The following is a 21404-nucleotide window of genomic DNA, read 5'->3' on the forward strand; positions in this document are numbered from 1 at the left end:
CACATGATCTTACAAGATGGGCCAGATGATGTACGTTTTGCAATTTAACAGTGTTATTTGGTTTTCTTTTCTTTTTTCTTTGTCCCAGTCCTGGGGCTTGAATTCTTGGCCTGGATAATGTCACTGAGCTTCTATACCACTTGAGTTCTATACCACTTGAGCCACAGCTCCACTTCTGGCTTTAAAAAAAATAGTTTATTGGAGATAAGATCCTAAAGACTTTCCTATCCAAGCTGGCTTCGAATTGTGATCCTCAGATCTCAGCCTCCTAAGTAGCTAGGATTACTAGCTACTTAGCTAGTGAGGCACCCTTGCCTGACTAGCATTATGTTTTCTTAAGCCAAAATCTCAGCATGGGGGCTGGGATATCTGGCCTTTAGGGACTTGGGCTAGTTTTGTGAAAACCAGGCTAAAATATGATGGATGAGCCCAGTGTTGGGGTAAGTCCTCTGTGCTGCCTGGACTTGACAGTCTACTGTGCTAATTTTGGTACTGTAGGACAGCCAGGCTGTTTGCAGTGTCTGCTTTCTTGAACAATGATACATGAACATTCTCATAAAGTCTCCTTGTTACACAGAGTAGGAACTTAAAAAGCACTTTATAAAACTACTTCACAGGCGTCTTTAATTTTGAGTAGATGATATTTGTTGTGAGGACTGTCTTGTATAATGTGTGGTATTTAGCAACATTCTTAGATGCCCATGTTCCACCACATGTTTTATTTTTAGGCACAAAATGTCTCAGAATATGAACAAATATCTCTGGGGAAAGAGGGAGAAGGGATGCATAAGGGAAAGGGCAAAATTGCCCTCAGTTGTTAACCACTGATCTAGAAAATTGACAAGATGAAGAATTAAGTTTAACATTATTCATTTTTTCCTTTATCAAAACTTCATTAGTTGATCCCATTTGGTTTTTTTCATATTTATACATATTTTCTTTTTTATCTTTTTAATCTTTTTTACTGTAAAAATACTGTACAGAGAGATTACAATTACATGAACAAGGTAATGAGTATATTTCTTATCAAGCATTGTTGCCTCCTCCTTTGTTTCCCGTTACCATCCCTTCCCATTCTGCCCCTCATTTTATCATTAAGGAATGTGTCTACATAACTCTGACTCTGTGATGGTTGTTGAATCTTAGGTCATGGCTTAAAGCATGAACAACAATATTTATAAATATCTCATTGTTCTTATAAATAGTATCTTATAACAACCTTTTATCCAAATCCAAAATTTCAGTTCTTCTCAAGCCCCCCACCCAGTTTTTTTTTTTTTTAAATCATGTCATACTAAGGTAAATGGAGAAAGATGGCTTCAAGTCAGAAGGTACTGATGTGCAGGGCTGAATAAGATCTTGCATATTTATGCATGAGCTAGGCAGAACTATGTTCTTCTGATATACATGTCTGTAGTTTATTTTTTTTAATTACCAGAGATGGAGTCATGTGAATTTTTTATTGGTCTGGCCTCACACCATGATCCTCCCTCTAAATTGGATTATAACATGAGCCACCTGTCCTGGTATTATGTGCACTATTCTTGGTAAACTAGCTAGACTAATTCTCTGTTAAAAAAAGAAGAGCTTCAGTCATAGGAGTCAACTATTTTATCATGTCTATATATACAAAAACAATGGAAGGGCTGGGAAGGTGGCTCTGTGGTAAAGCACTTCTTGCCTTGCATGCATGAGGCCCTGGGTTCTATTCCTCAGCACCACATAAGCAGAAAAAAAAGCTGGAAGTGGTTCTGTGGCTCAAGTGGTAGAGTGCTAGCCTTGAGCTGAAGAGCTGAGGGACAGCACCCAGGCCCAGAGTTCAGGCCCACGACCAACCCTCCCCCCCCCCAAAAAAAAACCAACAAAGTGCCAGTAAATCTTTTCAGTCTAGCCTACTAATATTGTAAGCATTTACATTAAGTGAAAATACCGAAGTATCAATTATAGTACCAGATCAGAAAAGATAGCCTTGGGTTATTATCAGAAGGGATAGAAACAGTTTTTAACAATCTTCTTTTCCAATGACACATCCAAGGACAAATTTATATTAATGAAGAGAACTGAACAAGGTGGTGACAGTTATGAATATTCACACAGGTTTCCTCCTTGCATAAGAAACAAGATTGGTATTCTTGTTACTGTTCTCAATTTAACACCTCAAATCAGACGACTTGAATTGGCTTTATGGTGCAGAGAGTTCTCCCTATCCTGGAACTTCAGGACCATGTGAACATAGCTTCATCTCCATTAGAATCCTTTCGTTAATTGTGAAGACTCATTTTCCTTCAGGCCAGGCTTAGGCACTACAATACTAATAAAACATGAAAACAGGCCTAAGATTTCACTTTATTTGAAGAAATGGAATAAAATGTGAATAGAATTTTACTTCTTAGCATCTATGGCATTAATCTTCTGTACACTCATTTTGAAAATGAAGACTTTATTATTGTCACCAAAACTGACCCCCACAAGGAAGAATGTCAACAAGCACTGGTAAAACATTTCTTTGTTAAGGCAATGACAGGTCTAGAAACTTGTGGCACCAGTGGCAGAGGGTAATTTCCCTGGTTACTTACAGGAAGCTGTTTACCCTCCTCCCTTCCAGCTAAAATCTGACTCTTTCACTTTGCTCTTCTTTTTCTCAGACTTGAGCTGTGTAGGCCATGTTGTTTCCATCTATCCTGAACCCTTGTCTTCCATGGCCTGCTGAGGTTGGGTGAATTAGATTAGATTGATAGCAACTAGGTTAGTGACCATCAAGAAAATAGTATTGTCCTCTATAACTTGATAGTAATGTTAGAGAAAGCTTGAAGTATAAATTACCAAAAGGTTGTCTGAAAATACATACAGTTATCTTACCAAATATTTTCTTCGAAGTGCTTATTTTCTCCCTAAAACAGTCTTGCTATGTAGTTAGTCCAAGCTGGCCTTAAACATGAGATCCTACTGCCTCAGCCACCCAAGTGCTGAGATTACAGGCATGAACTACTGTAAATAAGAGGAGCCTCTAGTTGCTCTAACTTAATGCTTGGAGAAAATTTTCTGATGTGTCATAGATGAAGAGAGAAGAGAGCCTAGTTGTGGTATACTTGGCTCTTACATGGAGAAGATAGAGTTACATATCAAGAGAAATTGAAGGATGTCAGCAAACCAGTTAGGCCAGTTTGCCTTCTCCCAAACCCTAGGGAGGGTCTTGGGTTTGCCATAATCCAGGCCAGCCCTCTTATAAGCCATATAAGCCACCACCTAGGGGAGAGCCGTGGGCCCTGTCATGTCTCAGTCTAACTCTACCTTTCTGAGACTACCACCCAGGAGAGGGTATGACCTGTTTCAAACAAATCAATCATAAGCTCAGGTCAGTCTGCCATCCTGTGGCCACTGCCCTGGATAAGGTCTGGGCTGATTCAAACATACTGATCATAATCTGCCAGACTGCCTAAAGGGAAGAGAGAAAGGTGGTGGAGGAGAGGGTCAACATAAAGCAACAGCCCAAGACCACGTAGTGGGACAACTAGTTTCTGAGTTCCTCTGAGCATAATTCTGAGTGGCCTTTATATTCTTTTTATTTTTTATTTTTTATTGTGAAAATACTGTACAAAGGGGTTACAATTACATGAGCAAGGTAATGGGTACATTTCTTTTTTTTTATTGTGAAAATACTGTACAGAAGGGTTACAATTACATGGGCAAGATAATGAGTACATTTCTTATCAAGCATTGTTGCCTCCTTTATTTCCCCTTTCTATCCCTACCTATCTACACCTTCCCCTCCCCCGCCTCCCCCCCTGCCAAAGTTGTAAAGTTCATTTTTTTGACATAAAATCTTGTATATCTCATTGTTGCAATGGCTCCATCTGTATCCCTATTTAACAATTTCTTTTTTCCCTTCCCCTCCACAAATTATACCAACATCAAATACAGTGAAAACAGGGGTTATACCATGAGGGAGGGACATACAAAGCAACAAAGAAATCATCTTATAAATATGTTAGAAACAATAGCAGGAAAGGAAAACCATTTGAGTCCTTATCTTAGTCCCCGCCTAATATCAATCTGACTGTTTCTGCTTGTCTCAGACATATACTAGTTATTGCAAATAAGGGAAACCATGGGACCTATGTTTCTTTGGGCCTGGCTTACTTCACTTAATATAATTTTTTCCAAGTCTTTCCATTTCCTAACAAATGGGGCAATGTCATTCTTTCTGATGGAGGCATAAGGGAATCCTACTGCATTGTTGGTGGGAGTGTAAACTTGTTCAACCACTTTGGAAAGTAGTATAGAGGTTCCTCAAAAGACTCCACATAGAGCTCCTCTGTGACCCAGCAATCCCACTTTGGGGCATTTACCCAAACTAAAGCTACCGGCACAACTATGTTTATTGCAGCATTATTTACCATAGCTAATATATGGAACCAACCCAGATGCCCCTCAGTAGATGGATGGATCAAGAAAATGTGGTATACATATTTTCTTTTTATTAAGTAAATTCTTTAAAACTGTGCTAATCATTCCTGTTTTATTTCAACACTACCAAAGAACAGGAACCCACTAAGCTGTTTGTTCAGCATACAGAAGATCATAATCTTCTGGCTTTAGTGATGAGTGTTCCCAGCACAGGATCTGGGGCTTATATGTTGTCTTCACTTCCACAGGGTGATGAATTGATCTAGAATCTCGATCTATAGTCAAGGTGATCAGTTCCATTATTTTTCCACCACTAGCATAGATAGTAGTGCTCTGCTTGTTCTTCCTAGTATCAAGAGCTCTTTAAGGATTGAGCATGTGCTGCTACAAGATGAACAAATCAGGAGCTGTGAAGCAAGTGGGAATTCATCTGACCCATAGACTAAAAAGTTCTCTCTCAGGCAGTGGCTTTCAGTACACAAAGAAAGGAAGGTTCTGGAAGTAGCACAGAAGAAGAAAACTGAATTCTAAACAGTTCTGCTCTAAATATCAAAAACTCTAGCTATATCTCTTCTCTCTGATAAGGTCTAGTGCCCTGAGACATTGTGGGAAGAGTTTAGTTTATAAGCTAACCACCAGTACATGGGTGAGAATCTACATGGCAACTTTCCCACTACTCAGAACAACTAGAACATTTCACCAACAAGGTTACAAGTGGTTAATGCTTGCAACAAACAATTTGGCCTCAGGTGCATAAATCTCAATGGAGAAATATAGGAAATATGAAAATAAAATATGAAATAAAATAAAATATAAAATAAAAATTTCATTTCATATAAATGAAAACATTTTAATTCTTATATGAAAAATATTTCTTCTTTGATTTTTCATATATTTTTATAAAAATATTTCATATAGGTAATAAATGAAAAATCAAAACATTACATCATCTCCAAAGGTCAGCAACACCATAATAACAGATACGTAGGATAGAGAAGAGGAAGAAAGCCCAAAGAACTCAAAAGTATGTCTACAAGGGCATAATCAACAAAATGAAAGAGAATAGGTATGAAAGGATGCCTAAATTTAAACATGGTCTATATAAATAACTGAAGGAACTTAAAGAAAATACAAATAAATTGCTGATTAAACTTAGGGAAACAATGCTAATTAAGAAAGAGAAAAAAAATTCAACTGGAAAAGCTCAATCAATGGAAAAGCTCAGGAACTCAAATAAAAAATTCAGTGGTCGCTTCAGTCAAGTGAGCCAAATTTGGAGGAAAAAAAAACCCGAGCTTGTAGGCAAGGTAAGTATAATACAGCAATCAGATGAAGAAACAGAAAAAAAAAGTTCAAAAGTATGAATGTAACATGCAACTACTGATATGATATTAAAAGACAAAGCCCATGTGTCATGGGCATAGAAGAAGGAAAAGAGGTAAAAGTCAAAAGAGAAACATTACCAAATTTTGAGAGACAGACATTTAGATAGAGGAGGCACTTAGAACACTCAACAAACGAGATGAAAAAGATCTACCTCAAAATATAGTAAAGCTAAAACATTGAATGTATAGAACAGAAAGATATTGAAAACTACAATAGAGAAGTGATAAGTTAAATATTATGGCAAGCCACAGAATGACATCAAATTTCTCAACAGAACCTCAAAAGCTAGTCAGACATGAAGAATGTATTTTAAGTCTTAAAACTTCCAATCTAGATTACAGTAATCAGCAAAGCTATCAGAAATAAAAACCATCCACAGTAAATAAAAACTAAAGCAATTCACAATTACTAAGCCAGCACTACAGAAGATACTTAGAAGAATCCTAATATAACTCTTTAATATAACTTTTAAATATAATTTTAAGTGTTAATAGTTTCAATTCTCCAACTAAAAGAGATAGCTAAGAAGGTCAGATTGTAGACCATGATCCAATCATTTGTTGTCCATAGGAAATACATCTCATTGATGAGGACAAAAATAGCTTGCAGTGAAAGGACAGAAAATATTTTCCAAGCATGGAAACAAGAGAAGTAGGCATACTAGCAAGTATGTGATAACACAAACTTTTAAACAAAATTAGTCGGAAGGGACACAGAAGATCACATCATAATAATAAAGGGAACAATCCATCAAGAGGAGATATCAATTATAAATGTTTATACACAGAATGCTGGCAACAGTATCAGGACAAAAAAGCACAAGTATTATTTGGTGACTTCATTGTGCACTCATACATATAGCTTTCATCCAGAAAATATTAATGGGAAAATGTTATAACTAATGGCAATCCAGAGAGAGTGTAGCTAACAGTTATCCACAAAATAGTCCACCCAGCAGCAGCAGCAGCAGAATACATATTTTTATCAAAAACAATGGAATTTTCTCCCCAGTGGGTTATATTTGAAGATATAAAGTATGTCTCTCAACTACAATAACATAGAAATTACCACCTGTGTTTTATCAATGGAATAAAACTTGAAATCAACAGAAAAAAGAAAGTCACAGAAAAATTCAAATACATGGAAACTCAAGAATACACTGCTGAATGATGAGTGGATCATTAAAGAAATAAGTGGGGGAAGAATTTTAAAAATCCTAGAATAAAACGAAAATGAAAAAGACGCAGCAGAACCTTTGGGACCTACAATGTCAGTGCTAAAAGGAAAGCTTATTTGCTATATAAATCCCACATTATTAAGTCAGAGATATCTCAAGTAAATTATCAGTTATGTACCTTAAGCTCTTAGACAAGCAAGAACAAGCCAAATACCTTCATACTAGGTAGAAATAAATATTTATGATCGGGAAAACTAAATAACAAAAAAAAAGAAAATTATAGGACAATCTCCTGGATAAAGATGGATAAAATGTTTCTCAATAAAATATTTTCAGAAATAATTCAAAAGCACATTGAGCACATAGAGCATAGTCTAGTTGATTTTTTTCCCCAGAAATTTAAGGATGACTCAGCATATATAAATCAATAAATGTGATACAGTGTAAGCTCTGAAAAAATTAAAACGAGAATACCTCAACACAATAACTTCTTAGTACTACACTCTGATGCTTCCTAGACCTTTTGATAGGAGATTTCTTCTAATTATAAAGTGTTCACACAGGTGAAAGAGGAAAGGTGTTTTTTTCAATCACTAGCTTCTATTTTTGTTCACCATATTCCTGAACATGTTTACACTTTAAAAATTATTTATTTCCTTGCAGAGTATCAGTGGCTCATGCCTATAATCCTAGCTACTCAGGAGGCTGAGCCCTGAGGATCACTGTTCACAGACAGCCAGGGTAGGAAAGTCTATGAAACACTTATATCTAATAAACTATTAAAAAATCAGAAGTGGAACTTTGGCTCCAGTGGTAAGTGCTAACTTTGAGCTCTGAATTTAAGCTCCAGAATTAGAATCCCTCAAAAAATTTTATTTCCATATCAGGTATTCTTGTGAACATCTGAATTTGTTATTAAACAATCAGCAAATATAACTTTATTTAAATTACTTAGACATTTTAACTGAATTTCTATAACTTATTATAATGCTATAAGATTTAGTACACATGGACATAATCTATAGAGAGGCAAACCATCATTCTAGCAAGACGTGGTCAGATTATCATTCTGCTTTGCCATTCTGTATCATGTGAGGCTCTTTTTTCTTTTTTCTTTATTTTTGGTGGTACTAGGATCTCATACATCCTAGGCAGGCACTAACATGAGCTCTCGTCTTGACCAAAGCATTGCCATTGAACTAGATCACAGTCTAGTTAGTGTACAGGTTCTCTCTTAGCACGGATCAACCCAAATAGTCTGATGGGATCATCATGAATATTTTCTTCTATTGGCTGGCTTTCTGGTGAAAAAGCATCTACCAAGTCGGTTCTCAAAACACTGGCATCCCTCCCAGGTAATTGCTCATCTGTATCCGTGTCTGTTAAGTCGATGTTCTGTTTCCTGGGCTTCCTACGTTTCCCCCTGTAGCTGTGATTAAGTGAGGCGTAGCACATCTGTGATTCAGCAGCTACCTAAAGAAGAAAGATATGTTAATTTTCCATTGTTAGCCTGTAAGGTTTTATGGTTTCTGGAAAATTCCATGGTCTGTGAAAAACAAGTGGCTTATTTTTCATTTGTCAAAATGACAGAATGAAATTCAACAGTGAATTCTAGAATTTTGAGTTGAAAAAATGTTTAAGGGAAACTTTGATTGTTATTTCCTTCCCCCCAACCCCCTCCAGCTAGTCCTGAGGCTTAAACTTAGAGAACGACTTGGGTGCTGTCCCTGAACTTTTTTTTTCCCTCAAGGCTAGAACTCTACCACTTGAGTGACAGTTCTATTTTTGACTTTTTGGTGGTTAACTTGGAAATAAGAGTCTCATAGGCTTTCCTGCCCAGGCTGACTTCAAACCATCATCCTCAGATCTCAGCCTACTGAGTAGCTTGGATTAAAGGTGTGAACCATCAGTGCCCAGCTTTTCATTGCCTTTTTGTATTCAATATATACATAATTATTTTTTATTTGAGTCTGTATTTTCATCTCAGGTACTTCTTACTGTATACTCTTATCAATGACTGGAATAAAAAAGTCGAAGGACAACAAACATGAATAAAAGGAAGTTACAAATCACAGTTCTACTACCTAATAGTTGGTCGTTTTAGTCATAAATGGCTCCATTGTCCCCTACAGTTTTAAGCTTTAGAAGTATAACGATAACACTCGCCACTTACCTGACTGCCATTTAAAACTTCCATCATCATTACTACTATTCCTCCACATACAAACATATTCCTGAAAGCTGTGTAATTCACTGTTCACTGTACATATTTTGTGCTCTCATCAGCTATGGTTTAGCCAAAACAGGAAAGATGCCAGTGAAATTTGAAAAGCACTCATACCACTAACAAGTGGAAGCCTTTTGTCTGTCTAGTCCCTTGTTCTATAGTTCTTTTTTTTGATCACCTTCCATTCTTTCTTTAGTAAAGTTTTCCATAACTGATTCTGGAGAGTGTCAATTACCAGGCTGTACCATACGGGAAGCAAGACTAAGCAGGAGATCTATACTAGACCAAAGTCACCCTTACCCTGGTAACAAGAGTGGCTTGGGAAAGGGGATATAATTTCATCAGAGACAATTAGATGACATTTATGATTGATTCATACACTTAAAAAATATACTCCCCCTTAGGTTGAGTTTTACTGAAATGATCTGTTGATAATAGAGAAGGGACTCAGTACACCTGGTAAGGAGAAAAAAAGAGCTCATCCATATTCAATCATCTCAAAACCCAAATATATTTTCACATCTCTACATCACAGCAGGCAATATTTTCCCTTTTATGCCAAAGAAAGCATTCTGAATAATACATGGTTGGTCAACTTTATCAAATGCTGCAAAGTCCTGAGAAACCTAAGTCCTGAGAAAGACTGTTAAGTATACATTTAAGAGTCACTTAGACTTCCTTAGAGCTGTGGTTGTTGAGATATGGTGGAAGACATAAAGCTAGGGGTTAAGGAACAAATATCTATGGAAAGAAAAGGAAACAAAGAGGATAGTAAGAGCTAGTTTAGAAATAAGAGAGAAAAACGGGTTCAAATTGGTTTTTGTTAGTTGTTTTAAATATTGAGGACATTTGCACATATCATTAGCCAAATAGTGATAATTCACTAAAGGAAAAATGAAAATTAGAGGAAAAATACTATTTGCTTTTTACTATTCTTAAGTAGTTGTACAAAAGAGTTTCAATTCAACATGTCAGTTTATGAGTACATGCATTTTGAATGGAAAATTAAATAATTGATGTGGTAAGATACAGAGAGATGTGAAGATTCTAAGTAAACGTACTGGTTTAAAAAGAAGAGAGGATGCTTCTGATATAGGAATGAAGAGACTGACCAGAGATTTGGAAATAAAAATAAAATAAATTAACTCACACTTGTTACCTTCAAATCTTATAGGCTATGGTAACTCTTGTAGACTGATTTTAGTACTAGTTTTTCTTATTAACTCATTGTGATTTACTGAGTTGATTGTTAATAGTAACTGACAAAATGAAATTAGGGTTTTTGAACTACACACATCATTTTGAATTGATTTTGTTTTGCTAATACCAAATGTTTTGTTAATTCTTTATGTTAATAATCTCTTACGCTTTTTGTGATTGACCGGTGCAGCAAAGCATTATAGTAGCAAACTGTGTAGATCATGATTATTCTAATAAAATGAAATTGAACAAATATAAAGATATTACTTCTAATGTGCAAAACTAACTTCATAAAGAGAATGTAGTAGAATAAAGACTAATTTTTCTGGATACTGGCTTTGAATATATCACTTATAAAACAGAAGACTTAAGAGCATTATATAGATTTGCATAATTTCCACTTGAGTAAAAACCAGATGCACTTCAAACAATGCTGTCATATATAATTCTGTGTATTGAGTCATAATTTATACTCAGAATTCTTATGACTTCTATAGCTACGTAACTGGTATAAATCTCTGCATGTCATTCGGTGTGATTACATTTCAACCATTTTTTTAGAAATTTTCTTTTATTACCATGGATTTAGCAGATTCTATTATATCATGCCAGTTTTCATACTTTTAATCAAAAGCATATTTTACAATGAACCAAATATCAAAGACAACTTCATATTTTGCTCAGATCTCTCCACATCTTGCTATCTTAATAAAAAAATTTCAAGAAGTCCAATTTCTTATGGGATTCATATAAAGAAAAGGGGAGAAGTTCCACTCTAAGAACAATTTCATGATGGGAGCCATTGTAGGAGAGGGAATGCTGTCTATAAGACATGACTAAGTTGGGATTCTGATGCCTTACTTTGTACCTGATTGCTCCAAGTGACAATTTTACAAAAATAAAAACATTACAAACTTTTGTGAAACAGGAAGAATAATGTTGCCTCCCTGATAGGAATCTTAGAAGATCATATAGGTAAATAAACCATATAAGATCTGAAAGGCAACAATTGCTTAGGAGATGATGTCTTTGTTACTTTGTCAGTCATGAGAAGATACAAGAACAGACAAGATTTGGAAAGAATAGAATGACTTTTAAAATGTACAATTCTGTAGGAATTGTAAACTAAAGTGTGTGTGTGTATGTGTGTGTGTGTGTGTGTGTGTGTGTGTGTGTGTGAGAGAGAGAGAGAGAGAGAGAGAGAGAGAGAGAGAGAGAGAGAGAGAGAGAGAGAGTGACAGAGACAGAAACTTGGTTCTTACAGATGAGAGAGTTTTGCTATGTAGCCTATGCTGTCCTTGAATTCCTAATCCTGCTGGTTTACAATCCCAAGTGCTGGGATTTCAGGTATGTGCCATCATACCAGACTAGGCTAAGAACTCTGAATGGTCTTTAATAAGGTTATTGTTATAGCTAATGTAGTTGAAATGATTGTGGTAGTAATGGAGAAATTAAATTACCCATTCTTGAGTTTTTTACACTTCTGGTTAATCTTTTATACTGTCTATCCTTATACAAGCTGTGTATATATTTTACAATTTCATACCATAATAAGACTTGTATTAAAATTTGTATTCATTTGCCTTTTAAAATAGAGGTATGGGGCTGGGAAGGTGGCTCAGTGCTAGAGTGCTTGCCTTGCATGCCTGAGGCCCTGGGTTCAATTCCTCAGCACCACATAAGAAAAAAGCCTGAAGTGGCGCTGTGGCTCAAGTGGTAGAGCACTAGCCTTGAGCTGAAGAGCTGAGGAACAGTGCCCAGGCCCAGAGTTCAGAACCCACAACCGGACCCCCCAAAAAATAAAATAAAATAAAATAGAGGTATGATGTTGTATATACACCTATGTTATCTTCAGTTAAAACTCTCTCCCCTCCCCCTCTTTCTCTCTCCTTCCTTTCCTTTCTATCATTCACAATGTGAATATGAGCATTATACAAGTGTCAGCATAACTCTTCCTTCCTTCCTTCCTTCCTTCCTTCCTTCCTTCCTTCCTTCCTTCCTTCCTTCCTTTCTTTCTTTCTTTCTTTCTTTCTTTCTTTCTTTCTTTCTTTCTTTCTTTCTTTCCTTTCTTTGTTTCACAAACAAAAGTATTGATCTGAAAGAAAAAAAGCTTAATTATGTAGGAATAATTAAACTCTCCCTTCAAATTTATTGTTTTTCTACCTATACATAACTTTGACTGAGTGTGGATTGAGTATGTTTCACATGTCTCTGAGTTACCCCATACTTCAGGTCCAGAACTTGACATTTCATTCAGGCTATAAATTTCTCATGCCCATGTACTTTGCCATAGGCCAAACTTCAGTTTTGATACAGAAACATGCACTTACCTGTGCAGGTGGGGTGGCTTCTTTCATGTCATTTACAGATCTTTGTGGTCGGGCTTTCATTTGTTCATAACAATTTTCATCCATTGGTTCTTGGAAGTGGAAAAGTTGGTGATTTACAAAGGAAAAGTTAAAGAGACTGGCATGAATAAAAAGACATGATCCAAACAACACTAAGCTGTAAATATGAAGCCCTCAAGAACTTAACCTGTGATTGGTGGAGATGCATGGACGTTCAAGAAGTACAAAGTCTGGGAAGGGAGGTGAAGGGTAAACAAAGGAGGAGGTTGCAATGCTTGGTAAGAAATGTATGCATTATCCTGCCCATGTAATTGTAGCCCCTCTGTACAGTATGTTCTCAAATAAAATAAAATAAAATTAAAAAAAAAAGAAGTACAAAGTGTTACCTGCAGATCAGTGAAAATTTTGCTACGTAGTTTTAATGATATGACAAAAAGAAATTCTTAGGGTAAAGTTAATTATGATAATTTTATAGAGTTATGGAATAGTTTCAGCTCTTTTTTTGGAATTTAAATCTACAAAAGTTTATTTTGAGGATATAGACAACTTTTAAGACATAACTAGAAAAAATACCAAGATAAATCTCATTAAAAGATTAGTAGGCACCAGGTGCCCGTGGCTCATGCCTGTAATCCTAGCTACTGGGGGTGGGGGAGAGGGGAGGGCTGAAATCTGAGGATCACAGTTCTAAGCCAGCCCAGGCAGGAAAGTCTATGAGGGATGGTGCCCAAGCCCAGAGTTCAAGCCCCACGACTGACCCCCCCCCAAAATAGTAGGCAATCTTTTAAGTAATCGGACAGTCTCATGTTAAACTACTACTTAGAGTTTAAAGAAGGCCTATAAGTTAAGGAATTGCAGAATATGCATGGCATCAATTTGACAGAAAAGATATTTTTATCATACCAAAAGTACCTAATGATATTTCAACCCTTTCTGAAAAAGCAATACTGAGAAATGGATGATAGAGTGATATCATGCAAATCATGGTCCTGGAAAATCCACATTAGAAACACCTGTTAGTCAAGTAGCTAAATAAGAATCTAGAAAGTGACACCTGGCTTATTTATGTGGGAAAAACACACATATGGTAGACTTTCAGCCACCAGAATACTTAAGAATTAAACTTCGCAAATATTGTAGGTGGCCACCACAATTCTACAAAGGAAAGAGGAAAATGATTTTAATAATATATTCCTGATAAAAGTTTCTGACTCATTACACTACAGATAGAAGAAGATATTTTGTGATGGAAGGAAAGACAAAATGAAATAAAACTTGGAGCCCAAGAAAATTCCCAATTTTCTAAGTTTAGAAGGAGTCTATTCTGTCCTGATAGGCAGTCAGATGTACTTAGCACAGTCCAGAAAGCCTCTATGTTTGAGATGCAGATCAACAGGGACCCCACAGTGCCTGTCATGAGTGGAGGGAAGACTTTCAGTGAAAAGGTGACCACTTCTCTCATTGGATAAGATTAAGGTTGTTTCATTGGAGGAATTTGGAGTGTTTTGTTTTTAGGTTGAAAAGGTTCAAGGTATAAGGGATGTTGGAAATTAAAGAGCACTTGTTATATAAGGACGACAAAATAATTTTAAAACATACAATGATAATTTGCTGTTTACTCCTCACCTGCCATTAGTCTAGTCCCAGCTTCTCTACTTAAAGAGAATGATTTAAAACATAGAAAATTAAAGTGTATTGTTAGACTATTCGCTGTAGATTTGCTTTTATATACAGAGCACAAAGCAATGTTGCTGTGGGTCATTTTCTGTTCTAGAATAGCTTTATTTTGTAGAATTCTTTGTGTGTTAGAATTCATGGTGATAGAATCTTCCTGCATTCCTAATGTAATTAAATTGAAATAAAATGAATATGAAAAGACACGAGGTTGATTTACACAATATCACAATGCAGTTTACCATGCATGCCTTTAGAAACATATTCTATCTACTATATTGAACACATTTGAATTTATTATTTCCACTGTGAGTTTTAAATATGATTATGTTACAAAAAGAGTCACCTCAAATTCTTTGTGTAACTAAGTGGGATTTACTTAATTTATTGTCGATTCATTTAACATTTGGAAAAATAAACTTACCTGCAATGATACTATCCAAGTTACCATAAATTGGAGTGTCTTCGATATCATGTTCATCACTCCTATAACAAAGAGAAATAATTTTCTTTATTAGAGTTTATACATAATAAAGTTTCTTACTAATCACTGTTAGTCAACTAGTAAGTAGAAATTAAAGATTAGCTTCCCAGTTGAACTGAGTATTGAGTGAACTATTGATTATACTTATTTAGCCAAGTTAGGGTTAATTCATGCATGTGCTCAGGTGTGTGTGTGTGTGTACCTGTGTGTGTGTGTGTGTGTGTGTGTGTGTGTGTGTGTGTGTGAGTGTGAACTGAAAAAGTTGGAACATTCATTTTAAGGAATAATGATATTAGATCATTATTCAACATCATCATATCAGGTTCTATTAAAGTGCATTTTATATATTTGTTCATTTAGGCAGGCACGCCATCATTCCTGATTTACAGACAATTAATATGAGGCATATAGAGCTCACATAACTTGCTCAGGGTCACAAGATTACTAATAGGTAATTAGGATTTTAATCTATGTTGTCTATACTCTTACCCATGTATTTGTACTGACTCTTATACTGATGCCTAATATCACTTTAAATGACTTGTGAAACTGTTTTTCTCTAAGTAAGTTTCTATAAGTATCACACTTTTCTACTCTATCACATTCAGTGATAAGAAGGAAGCACAAGAGATTTTTCAGTAGAATAGAATTTTTATTTTGTAAACTCTAAAGTATTAAACTTGCTAAATAGTAAAACAAATGCAATATCTTTTATTTGAATTGTATATATGAGTTAAGTGTTTTAACTAATGATTTATTTCATTGTGTTAGACATTTTCACCAAATAATGTCAATTGATTTCTTCAGTATTACAGCTAATATAGTCCAAGGGACATTTCCCCATTATGCTTGTTTTATCTTATTGTGTGACATTTGCATGTTTATGATCTGTAAAGCTGTTGGTGAAATGGTCATGAGTGCATTTGCTTTCTGTGGCAATAAAGATTTCTGTGCCTCAAAAACAACAATAACAACAACAACAACAACTCCATAGGTGTTTCCTATGGAGACCCAGGCTGTGAGAAGCAGTACTATGATTGATTGCTTATTGCATCAGATTCTGGATTAGTGTTTTACATACCTAATATGGAAAGTTAATGGAAATTCTGGAAAAATGGTGTTATCACTCTCCACTTAATGGAGGGGAAGACTGGTATTCAAATAAATTGTTTGTTTCTTAGTTGCATGTGTAATATGAACACTAATTATATGTGAAAACTTTCTTCATACCAGGGCTCATACACCTCTCGGGATGATCTTATGACATGCACATGGTTACTCCTACAGTACTTATACAGAATTTACAAACTCAAATGTTAAATTGTCCAAAGACAACCAAGTGCTGGGATTGAGATGCAAATTTGGTCTTACGGTTCTGTTTGTCCACATCATGAGAAAGTAACGAACAGGTAATATAATTCAAAGGCTGGAGGGAAACAGCTTAGAATGTTATGGTAGGACCATAGCTTTGTGTATCTGTAGTCAAGAGAACTGGCAAAGAATACGTAGCTATTTGTTCCTGCTATTTTATTGGATTTCCTTCCAGCTTTATATGTATAAAGTTACTATTACAATAGGCACCCCTCCATTGTCACTAAACTGTCATCCTATCAGGCTGGGAACAGAGAAAGTAATAAGTAGTGAGAATGCATTTTATAAAGTAGTATCAGCTGCTTTGACTTGCAGATTATATGTCACTGACAGCTGGAAGGAACTGCATCAAAAGAAAAAGAAACTCATGGCACAACACCGACATTACGCTGCTGCTTCTTAAAGAAAATAGAATCCACATAGTAAGTAGTATCCTTAAAAAATAACAGTTCAAATGCCACCTACATGAAATGGTTTGAAAGTCCAGATGCTGGCTCATATGTCATTTATATGATGATCAAGAAACTCATCTGTAATCTTTCTTTCCATCCAGTGAGTCAGTGCAGCTCAGTATTGGGATATGGTACCATCCCAGCTCACGGTTCTCTCCCTCCTCCACCCCCAGCCCCGCCCCGATAGGCACAGAATACGCTAGCAAAAGGTGAAGACTTTTTAATAATACAGCCCATCCATTTTCCAAGCCCACATAGATAGCAGACACAACCTACAAATGATAAATCATGTCTAAAAAATGAATATTGTTTCATTCGCTATGAACGAAAATAAGATGTGATTTATAATGCAGTGCCCTGTGTCCACAGGCAAGTCTCAAATGATTAATCATCCCAAATAAACTGTGATTCAGGAGCAGTTGCCTAACCAAAAAAAAATTAATATTTTTACTTAGCAATGCCAAATAGCTTCAGCTTATTTCAGATTTGTAATAAACTGCAACCACAAATGTTTGACAGTGTTTTACCTGGAAGAGGACAGTAGTTATTCTTTAAAATAACTTAATTACCTGAAAGCTAGAGGCTAGTGTTCCTCTGAATTTTGAGGCCATATCAGATTTTCATTCTCTAAGTAGGTTGGAAGTGGTCCTTGAACTAATAATTATTGATATTCCAACATTTAAAAATACATTAATATTTCTTACTATTGTCCAAATTCTTTGTGCTTTCATTGAGATTTTTATCTAGCTCCCATTTAAATTTTTTTGGGGGAGGGTCTGGTCATGGGGCCTGAACTCTGGGCCTGGGCGCTGTCCCTCATCTCTTCAGTTCAAGGCTAGTGCTCCACCACTTGAGCCACAGCGCCACTTCCAGCTTTTTTCTTTTTGCTTATGTGGTGCTGAGGAATCGAACCCAGGGCCTCATGGATGCAAGGCAAGCGCTTTACCACTGAGCCACCTTCCCAGCCCCAATTTAAATTTTTTCCTAACTTCCATTTTATTGTTGTGAAATACTTTTTAGTTACTTAGCTTCTGTGCAAGTGGGACACAAGCAGGTGAGCCTTGATGAATCCTCGTATACGGTATTTGAGGATTTTGTGTAAGTGACAGACTCACTCCATGCAGCTCATTTTATGTCTTCCTCTTCTCTTTTAGTAAGCTCAGGCAAGTTTTAAATGTGCAGCCCAAGATACAGCAGCATAAGGGTTCAAACTTCTATGTCTAGTCATTAATATAGTGGTGATCTTTGCTAGGTTCCATGGAGAGGGAGTTTGCCCTTTGTTAACTAGTGAACTTGTTACACAATGGTCTTGAAAAATACCACTTTGGTACTTTCTACTATTTCTACTATTAAAAGTATTAATTCATTTTAATTAATCAATTAATGGTTATTTATTGTTATTTAGCTATTAGTTTTAACTAATTTCTAGTAGTAAAAGTATTAATACTTTTTAGCAAATTTTTAGAACTTTTAGTATTTTAGTACTGTGAGTGATTTGTTGTTGATTAAATGTTACATAAGAAGCCAGGCTCTTTTCTACATTTGGCATGCAGTTAGGAGTCTTTTTGCATTGAAATGAGAATTTGGCCAATTTTCTTGTTCAATATCTTTCATCCTAATACACAAATCATCAACCAGATATTTACTAAATGATGAAATTATAAGACTTCTATTATAAATCTTTTTTTCTTTTTCTTTTTTCAGATAGGTTCTCACTCTCTCAGGCTTGCCTTCACCTTATGATCTTCCTGCTTCAGCCTTCTGGGTGTTGCTATTACAGGTTTATGCCACCATACAGAGGGTGATTTACATCTTAATTGCCCTTCAAATGACAAGTATCAAATCAATCATTGAATATATTACCTTCTGTTGTGTAGCTATACAGGTTTTTCTTTGTCCCATTTCTTGGAACAAACAAGAGATTATAATATGAACAAAAGGATGTTCATGTCAAAAAGGATATGTCAGGCTAAAGAATTTAAGTGATTTGAATTGTAACAAGCTAATGAGTTCAAAGTTAAGAATAGCCACACAATCAATAATCTTGTGTGTGAAGGCATCTATCTGCAGCCTAGATCCTGAATCTGCTAGAGGTTCTGTAATATAGAAGCCTTTTTTGTGTATGCCAGTCCTGGAGCTTGAACTCAAGGCATGGATACTGTCTCTGAGCTTTTTTGCTCAAAGCTAGCTCTCAGCCACTTGAGCCACAGCTCCACTTCAAGGTTTTGATGTTTAATCAATACCAGCTCCTGTTGGTATTGAACCTTAGTCCTCGGTTCTCAGCCTCCTGAGTATCTAGGATTACAGCTGTGAGCCACCAGCACCTGGCATAGAAAATAATTTTTAAAAGATCATTTAGAGGCGAGATAGGCTTACCTTATCCAATTAGAAACAACCTTTGCTTTGCAAAGATCTTTCAGCCTTACCATCCTGAAGAGGTCTCTAGGAAACTCCTTTTATTTTTATTTCTTTTTTTTTTTCTAAAATAGAATCCCCAGTAGAATGTACACATCTGGGTCAGAATATACCATCCTAAACTAATACTACTTTCCTATGATGCATGACAAAAAAACCCAAAAATTATTTTAAACTTCTCGTAGTAAATTATCATAAGGCTAAAGATTAGTTCAGTGGCAAAGCACTTGACTAGTATGTTTGAGACCCTGGGTTAAATCTCTAGCACCACAAAAATAGAAAAGAACAAAGGAATCAAAGTATCATGTAGATTGATTGTATTAAAGAGAATCTATAACCAAAATGTTATTTTAGAGTATTGATTCATCACATTTCCCTACTGAATGGCAATCACAAAAAAAATTGTTATGTGTGTGTGTATACACAATGTGTACATTGTTTTCTGAGTCAGTTTCCCTGTGTAGCCAAAGCTGGACTCATTATGGAACTCAATCTGGTCTTAAATTTGTGATATGCATGGCTCATTCTGCCCAGATTACAGGTATTTACCACTATGCATGGCAATGTATCTCAAATTTTGTGAGGTGCTAGTAGATTTTATTTTCTCCTGTAGATTCTGATGTACAGTCCAATTTTATATAAAAACAGATTATTTTTGTAGGTCGTGAACTCTGGAATTGAATGCTGTCCCTCAGCTCTTCAGCTCAAGGCTAGCACTCTACCACTTGAGCCACTGCACCACTTCTGGTTTTCTGAGTGGTTTATTGGAGATAAGAGTCTCACGGACTTTCTTGCCCTGGCTGGCTTAGGACCGGGATCTTCAGATCTCAGCCTCTTGAGTAGCTAGGATTACAGGTGTGAGCATCCAGTTTTACATTTCATTTTTAAACTTCCAATCTGAATCATAATCTGGGATACCTACTTCTGAAATGAGAATTCTACGTTAATTCTACATGCCTGGTTAATATCTCATTTTATCTTCACGTAATCCTTTCTTTGACTTGGGATATATTAATAAGAAAGGTGAATAATAATATTATAGTTTTTTTCTTCAGATGAGAGTAAAAGTTTATTTGATTTGAACAAAAATGCAACATCCCTGAGCCAATGCTATAAGCAATATAGCATTTGTTGTTCTCCATTACTTGTTGGATTTTCTAAGATCTGATTTGATTTTAACATACCTTGGAATGAAGTCATCAGAGTAGCCATAACTTTTATCTGAAAGATATATAAATATACAAATTAAGGGAAGCTTTGGCATACATTGTTGAGAATTCTACAGAATGTAGTAATGGGAGAGAGGTGGGCAAATGGAGAAGAGGAAGAAGGGGAAATATAGTTATAATAATCAATTGTACATGTGTGAAAATTCAACAGGGAAACGAGACTAGTTGAGGAAGGGGGTAGAGAGGGAGAAGAATGGAGGGAGTGACTGATCCATAAATCATATGATGAAACAACCTTGTAAAAGAAATTGATGCTAATTGAAAGAAGACTGCAAATAAGAACAAAGAATGACATTGCTTCAAAATAGAAGACAATAGATATGGAATAAAAACATTTTCCCAACCTGACTGATATTTTGAAAAGATAATATGGACATTACAAGTAAAAGTGCTTGAAACATTGAAGGTTTGTGCCTAGAAAGAGTGTTCATAAAAATATATATTAAAAAATATATATTAAAAAAGAGTGTTCATATAACATAAAAGAATAACTCTGAAAAGGGAAATAGAGAATAGCTGGATACAAGAACAACAAACAAGAGGAGGGAAAGACCACAAAGCTTTGTGCACAAAATGCAATAAAAACAGCAGTATAAAGGATACAGTGTAATATAACAACACTATGCTCAGATGGAAAGAAGGGGCCTAAAATATAGTGGGAAAAAGGTAAGTAATGAGCAAAGGACATTATTCCATTAAGACTAACTATATTGAAAGGGGACTTAAAAAGTTCAAGGGCACCATATTCCATGCTATTCTTAGAATTTTAAAATGTGTAATCTGGAGCTGGGCCATCAGTGCTTGGGTGATTTCAGTTTTACAGTTCTTGTATGAAGGTTAATAGACTGATCTCTTTAGATGGGGAGTAGTAATGAAAAGTTCAGAGGTTAGAGCTAAGAATGAAGGGCAACAATCTCAGGCTCCTGAAAAAAGCTTGCTCTGTCATGAGGATTTGGACGTTTATATAAAAATAAGTGGCATATTTCAATACTGCCTAGTTATCTCAATGATACTAACAAAATTTAAAAGCCTGT

The 21404-nt window shown here is 35.7% G+C and overlaps 1 protein-coding gene across 1 annotated transcript in view; it reads right to left on the reverse strand.

Annotated features, from left to right (window-relative positions):
* Nucleotides 1-6291: 6291 nt before the first annotated feature.
* The window catches only part of Trat1 (T cell receptor associated transmembrane adaptor 1), a 30817-nt gene continuing 15704 nt past the window's right edge, over nucleotides 6292-21404 (reverse strand). Inside the window, exons 3-6 of the mRNA XM_070028725.1 lie at nucleotides 20326-20362; nucleotides 14844-14905; nucleotides 12728-12816; nucleotides 6292-8443 (exon numbers count right to left, since the gene is read on the reverse strand). Coding sequence (XP_069884826.1) covers nucleotides 8186-8443; nucleotides 12728-12816; nucleotides 14844-14905; nucleotides 20326-20362 — 446 coding nt within the window. The 3' untranslated portion in view covers nucleotides 6292-8185. The remainder of the gene's footprint in view (nucleotides 8444-12727; nucleotides 12817-14843; nucleotides 14906-20325; nucleotides 20363-21404) is intronic.

This window comes from Dipodomys merriami, unplaced genomic scaffold (genome assembly GCF_024711535.1).
Source record: "Dipodomys merriami isolate MVZ:Mamm:240054 unplaced genomic scaffold, mDipMer1.0.p SCAF_2, whole genome shotgun sequence".
In the NCBI taxonomy this organism is placed as follows: domain Eukaryota; kingdom Metazoa; phylum Chordata; class Mammalia; order Rodentia; family Heteromyidae; genus Dipodomys; species Dipodomys merriami.